Here is a 6,741-nt window from a genome sequence, read left to right as displayed (position 1 = left end):
GTCATCCCCATCATCGTCAGACAGATTGGGATCACTCCAGCACAGAAAACAAGCCAATTAGCACACAGAAGACATTAGAGGAACCACTGAGGTCAAAGATATCAGACCAGCCAAATAGATCATATAAGATATCAGAAGAACCAATGAGATCAAATAATACATCAAAGGAGGATTGTTACTTCAGATCTGGGAGGTTAGCTGAAATAAATTGTAAGATTGGATGAATGATTATATGTCAAACTTTACTCTAGCTGACATCGAACATTCTCTCTAACTTTACTGTTGACACTAGTCCTCAGGGATGAAGGGAAGTGACATGTGACGTCAAGTATTAATGGAGCAGTCTGGATTAGATTATAATTCATGATCTTCATCATCACTATCCTCATCACCACCATCATTACTCTGGATTAGACTCTGCTGCCCTGGACTTGTCATGTCACGTTTCATCACCTGTCTGACACATGTACAATACAAAATGATTGGTTTGAGTAACCTAAACTAGAAACTGAAGCCTACTTATTACCAAGGTCTTAGGTTGTTTAAGACCAATATCCTACTGTATGATTTGGAAGATGAAAATGCCGGAAATATGACTCTCCTTCTGTGTGTGTGTGTGTGTGTCTGTGCAGGGGAAGCCTTTCGGCCAGTGAAGTAGACACACACCTAAGGGATAAGTGTTTGTGCGCAAAGGAAAAGATTAGTGCCTCTCTATTTCTGTACCGCAAAGCTCTTTAATTGATCTTAGCCTGTCGTGTCAGGGAGTGGATGACTGAGGTGTGTGCATGTGTGTGTGTGTTTGTGCACGTGTGTGTGTGTTTGTGCACGTGTGTGTGTCTTTTTCCAGATCCACCTCCCGTAGTCTCCAGTTCCTGTTGGATCCCTTGATCGTTCCTGTCGTCTGTCCTGGTGAACATTTTGAGGACTCTGTCTCTCTCTCTCCCGCTCTCTCTCTCTCTGTCCTTGGCGCGTGGCTGAGCAGGAAGCAGGACTTCTGAAAGCACTGTCAGCTCCAGCCCCAGGAGAGAAAAGGCAGGGTTGCAGGGTCCTGAACCTCGGGGATAAACAGCCATCAAGATGCTGGTCACCATGCTGACAGCCATGTACATGATGGTCCGGGTAGCTGAATCGGTAAGGTCAGGATGTGTGTGTAGATACACGTGTGTGTATATGAAAGTATGTATTGAAGTGCTTCTTGGTACTTTTACAAGAGTGTGTGTTTACAGCGTGTGTGTGTGTACTGGGTGAATGACATCATCACCATGCTCCTATGGGTGTCATATGTACAAGTAGATCATTGTCAAACTTGGGTCCTTTAGATGCTTGGTCTGTAAATGTAGTTCAGTTACATAAAGGGAAAACATTTTTTGATCCCCTGCTGATTTTGTACGTTTGCCCACTGACAAATAAATGATCAGTCTATAATTTTAATGGTAGGGTTATTTGAACAGTGAGAGACAGAATAACAACCAAAAAATCCAGAAAAACGCATGTCAAAATTGTTATAAATTGAATTGCATTTTAATGAGTGAAATAAGTATTTGGCCTCCTCTCAATCAGAAATATTTCTGGCTCCCAGGTGTCTTTTATACAGGCAACAGGCTGAGATTAGGAGCACACTCTTAAAGGGAGTGCTCCTAATCTCAATTTGCAATCAATCAATCAGATTCCAAACTCTCCATGGCCAAGACCAAAGAGCTGTCCAATGATGTCAGGGACAAGATTGTAGACCTACACAAGGCTGAAATGGGTTACAAGACCATCACCAAGCAGCTTGGTGAGAAGGTGACAACAGTTGGTGTGATTATTCGCAAATGGAAGAAACACAAAATAACTGTCGATATCCCTCTGTCTGGGGCTCCATGCAAGATCTCACCTTGTGGAGTCGCAATGATCATGACAACGGTGAGGAATCAGCCCATAACTACACAGGAGGATCTTGTCAATGATCTCAAGGTAGCTGGGACCATGATCACCAAGAAAACAATTGGCAACACACTACGCCGTGAAGGACTGAAATCCTGCAGTGCCCGCAAGGTCCCCCTGCTCAAGAAAGCACATGCACAGGCCCGTCTGAAGTTTGCCAATGAAAATATGAATGATTCAGAGGAGAACTGGGTGAAAGTGTTGTGGTCAGGTGACACCAAGATCAAACTCTTTGGCATCAACTCAACTCGCCGTGTTTGGAGGAGGAAGAATGCTGCCTTTGACCCCAAGAACACCATCCCCACCGTCAAACACGGAGGTGGAAACATTATGCTTTGGGAGTGTTTTTATGCTAAGGGGACAGGACAACTTCACTGCATCAAGGGACGCTGGGCGGGGCCATGACCATCAACTCTCTGGGTGAGAACCTCCTTCCTGTATGGGTCTTCCAGCATGACAATCACCCAAAACACACGGCCAAGGCAACAAAGGAGTGGCTCAAGAAGAAGCACATTAAGGTCTTGGAGTGGCCAGTCTCCAGACATTAATCCCATAGGAAATCTGTTTAGGGAGCTGTAGGTTTGAGTTGCCAAACTTCAGCCTCGAAACCTTGATGACTTGGAGAAGATCTGCAAAGAGGAGTGGGACAACATTTTGTTATTCTCTCTCTTGATGTTCGAATAAACCTTCCATTAAAATTATAGACTGATCATATCTTTGTCAGTGGGCAAACATACAAAATCAGCAGGGGCTCAAATCATTTTTTCCCTCACTGTAAGTCAGAGGCCAGTGTCTATTTGAGTGTCCTTTGATGTCCTTAAGCTACTGGACATACAAAAATGACATTGACAGTGACCGAGCAAGGAGCTTACCAGTGACTGAGCCAATGATGCCATGACAACTGTTTTCCTGTTAACCTAATGGGATGGCGATTGTCGATGTTAAAGATCATGGGTTTATTTCAGGGTGTTGTGTTAAAGGATCATAGAGACAGATACCTCAAAGAGAGACTCACATGTGAGAATGATACAGAACATGGATGTGACCTGTGGGTTAACCTGAGGTTAATGCTTTCTAACACACATACACACACACACACACACACACACACACACACACAGACACACACAAACATAAACACAAACACAAACACACACAAGCTAATGGTTGTTCAAACACACAGTCATCTACACACACACTCCACTAATCCGGTGTTTCCTTCCCAGTTAGGGATGCGTTTTGCCCGCCAGCCTGATCCACTGCCCTTCATGGTGTCCCAGCCTCTCCCCTGGCAGGTCCACTCAGTATCACACAGCAGGAGGAGCAGCAGAACAGAGGAGGTGAGTACACACACACACTCAGACACACACACACACACTCAGACACACACACTCACATACACACACACTCAGACACACACACGTACTTGCACACATATGCACACATTCACACACATACACTCACACACATACCCACACACACATTCACACACACAACCACACATACACATGCACACACATATACATGCGCGCACACTGCAGATAAGTCCTGACTGCCATATTGTATTGAGTTCTAATCTTACCACAGTTGAACTCCATCCCACAGTGTCCCCTCTGAGCCCGCAGAGCTGACTAATGTGACTCAGAATCTGAGGTTGGATCACATGTTCTTGCCTCTGCCAAGACGACAGTCAGACAGAAAGACAGGCAGACAGAAAGATAGGCAGGCAGGCAGACAAAGATGTAGATAGGCAGAAAGAAAGACAGACATACAGACAGACAGACAAAAAGGCAGACAGACAGGTTAAGCTCTGTGGTCCGAGATACCTGCACTGGCTGGTAGCCATGGTAATCCCACTAGCTGCAGGGCTTAAGAGAGGTCACCAGCCGGCCTGGAGAGCAGCTCAGCCAGAGGACACCCAGGACAGGAGACTGGAGCTAGGTAGCCTAGCATGATGCTAACATGCCTTAGCAGGCTACTAGCACACTTTAGCATGGTGCATCCTCTTTTGCAACAAGCCTTTGCATGCTATAAGAATGAATGTCTCTGTGTGTGTGTGTAACCCACATTTAAAGACATGTTTGGCCTTCATTTAGACAGCCTGCGGTCAGGTTTTGGTGCATGTAATATTCGCAGGGGAACCACTTGGCCACACATTCTGCAGTGGCACATTTACTGGAAAAAATGTGAATCATTTTATTTAATCAGCATGAATTCATCTACGCCAGCTTTAATTAAACCATACTTAAGCCATACCTGAACAGTACCGCCTTGGCATGCGTTTGCTGTTTCCATGGACACCGCTATGTTCCAGAACAGCGGATGCCATGGTGACAGGCATCAGGTGCCTGCCTTGTTAACATAGAGCCAGTGTGTTGGAATACCAGCTTACACACTGTAACAAATTGGTGTTTTTGCATTGGCATTAGAAGAATCTGACCAGCACACACACACATACACACGCACGCATTCCAACACCGATGGACTGATTGCAAACAGGTATATGGCGTGTGCAACAATTCTGAGGAATGTCATTTATGCATGAGCGCATGTCTGTCTGGGTGTGTGTGTTTACTTGAGTAAGTATGTGTGTCAACTCCTGGCTGTGCTGTTAGCTATGTTAGCTAATCCATTTTATGTGGAAAAATACTCTCTGTCCATCTTCACAGTATGAAGGCCAGAGGAGGAACAGCATGGGAGTTTACAGAAAGAGTAAGTATAATATCTTCTCATTAATGATACACGTTTCTCTGTAAAACCATGGAAGAAAAACATCCATATACAATACCCTTCTGTTTAGCCTCTTAGCGTTCTGTGTAGAAACCTTCTAGGATCAGATGGAACCGTAAGAAACAGCTCTCCCACTGTGCCAAAGGGTCTATGTATACAATAATCTGATAGCAGAACACAACTTTGATTCCAGATTATGTAAATTCACATTTACATCATGTCATTCTAACAGTCATCCTTACATTAAAATCACATTAAAAGTAGTATTAAATGACTAATTCATATAAATAATCCACATGTATTCAAATCGCTTGGCTGGTTTCCCAGACACAGACCAGCCAGACGATGTCTGACTAACCTGTCAATCATGTGCTTGGACTTCAATCATTGATACAGACTTCTTCTCCACTGCCACCATGGCTGCCTCTTTGGCAATCCCCTGTCTCCTGTCGTGCCCAGACTCCACGGCCAGCAACGGGCACCCCGCCTCGTTGGCCGCCGCCCCGCTCAGCCCCGTGGAGGCCGACAAGGCTGCCGCCACCATCCAAACTCAGTACAGGAAGTACCAGCAGAAGAAGCATAAAGATACCAAGTAGAGGGAAAGAGGAGGAGGAGGAGGAGGGAGCCCTCTACTGGAGGGAGATGGATGGACAGATTGATGGATGGATGGATGTGTGGACAGAAGGATGGCGGGAAGGAGGAAGGGAGAGAGGGGACACACAGAGGATGAGGGAATGGAGGAAAGGATGGAAGGATGGATGGATGGAGAAAGAAATGATGGAAGAGATGGGGGTTGGTGGTGAAGGATGGATATGCTGATTAATGGAGAGCTGGATTGACACAGTATGTGGGCAAGAAAAAAAAGAAAGTAAAGAAAGAAACACACACATTATCTCTCTCTCTCACACACACACACACACACACACACGCACACATACATTCAACCAAATCATTTAACTTGAATTACAGTGTAATTATGTATTGAACAGAATAAAAGGTTACTGATAAAACACTTCAACTACTGACCAACTCTGCAGATTGTATATCCATAATATAAGTCAGTGATTTGTTTTAATGTACAGTATGTATTTATCTGTGATGATGCTTTTGTTCTCTGGATGTGTGTGTGTACATGTGTGTGTGTGTGTGTGTGTGTGTGTGTGTGTGTGTGTGTGTGTGTGTGTGTGTGTGTGTGTGTGTGCGTGTGTACATGTGTGTGTGTGTGTGTGTGTGTGTGTGTATGCCTTGATGTTGCTATCTGTATCACATAACTAGGATCAAATAGATTGATTGTTCTTGCGACATTTTTCATGAACATATTATTCACTAATTAAGTCCAATAAAGTCCATGTACAGCTGCTCACTGTGGATTTCTTTGACTGGTCACTACTGCCCCCTGGTGGGCTGTCTGGTGATTTATCATCTGAAGCACAACAGTACAGTAACTTAGTCAATTCATTTACTTCATACCATTTTTGGTATTCATAACAATTTATATAAAAACCTACATTTTCTAACAGTGACATTCCTTCAGCAACAGATCCATCAAACCATTTAAAAGTCATCAATGTACTGGTTAATCTTGGACTCAAACTTGGTGAAGAGCCCATGTCAGCACTGAGGAAAGAGGAGGGTCAGAGATTCATAGAAGGAGGAGGGTCAGAGACTCATAGAAGGAGGAGGGTCAGAGACTCATAGAAGGAGGAGGGTCAGAGACTCATAGAAGGAGGAGGGTCAGAGACTCATAGAAGGAGGAGGGTCAGAGACTCATAGAAAGATGCTTTATTGCACAAGGAGTTGTTGGAGTACTCTTCTCTTTTTTCTGTTTTTGTTTGTTTTTATAGAAAAGAAAAAAGGTATAGATAAACACAAGCATTTTGCAAATTGAAGCAACTTTCCATAAAAGATCAAAGTCCCCATTTCTGCTTTTGAATTTTTTTTCCCACTTTTTTTCATCCTTTAATTCTTCATTTTCCATTTTTTCAATTTATAACCAGCAAAATAGTCGGAGCATGCAATGCCATTTTGTCCTCAACAAAACCCCAACGTGAAACAATAATGAAAAAGAAAATGACAATATCTAAA

General features: G+C 43.8%; 1 protein-coding gene across 2 annotated transcripts; it reads left to right on the top strand.

Moving 5' to 3' along the window:
- Positions 1-822: 822 nt before the first annotated feature.
- LOC134029175 (uncharacterized) lies at positions 823-6,015 on the top strand. 2 transcript variants are annotated; one of them, XM_062473199.1, is made up of 4 exons: positions 823-1,131; positions 3,153-3,266; positions 4,596-4,638; positions 5,116-6,015. In XM_062473199.1, exons 1-4 carry the CDS (start codon positions 1,078-1,080, stop codon positions 5,250-5,252), a joined length of 348 nt encoding a protein of 115 aa, XP_062329183.1. In that variant the 5' UTR covers positions 823-1,077; the 3' UTR covers positions 5,253-6,015. The 2 variants fall into 2 exon arrangements, with proteins under 2 accessions (XP_062329183.1, XP_062329182.1); XM_062473198.1 differs by having other exon boundaries at positions 828-1,131; positions 5,053-6,015.
- The last annotated feature ends 726 nt before the right edge of the window (positions 6,016-6,741 follow it).

The sequence above is a fragment of the Osmerus eperlanus genome, chromosome 11 (assembly GCF_963692335.1).
Source record: "Osmerus eperlanus chromosome 11, fOsmEpe2.1, whole genome shotgun sequence".
Classification (NCBI taxonomy): domain Eukaryota; kingdom Metazoa; phylum Chordata; class Actinopteri; order Osmeriformes; family Osmeridae; genus Osmerus; species Osmerus eperlanus.
This window is presented reverse-complemented; position numbering and strand designations above follow the sequence as displayed.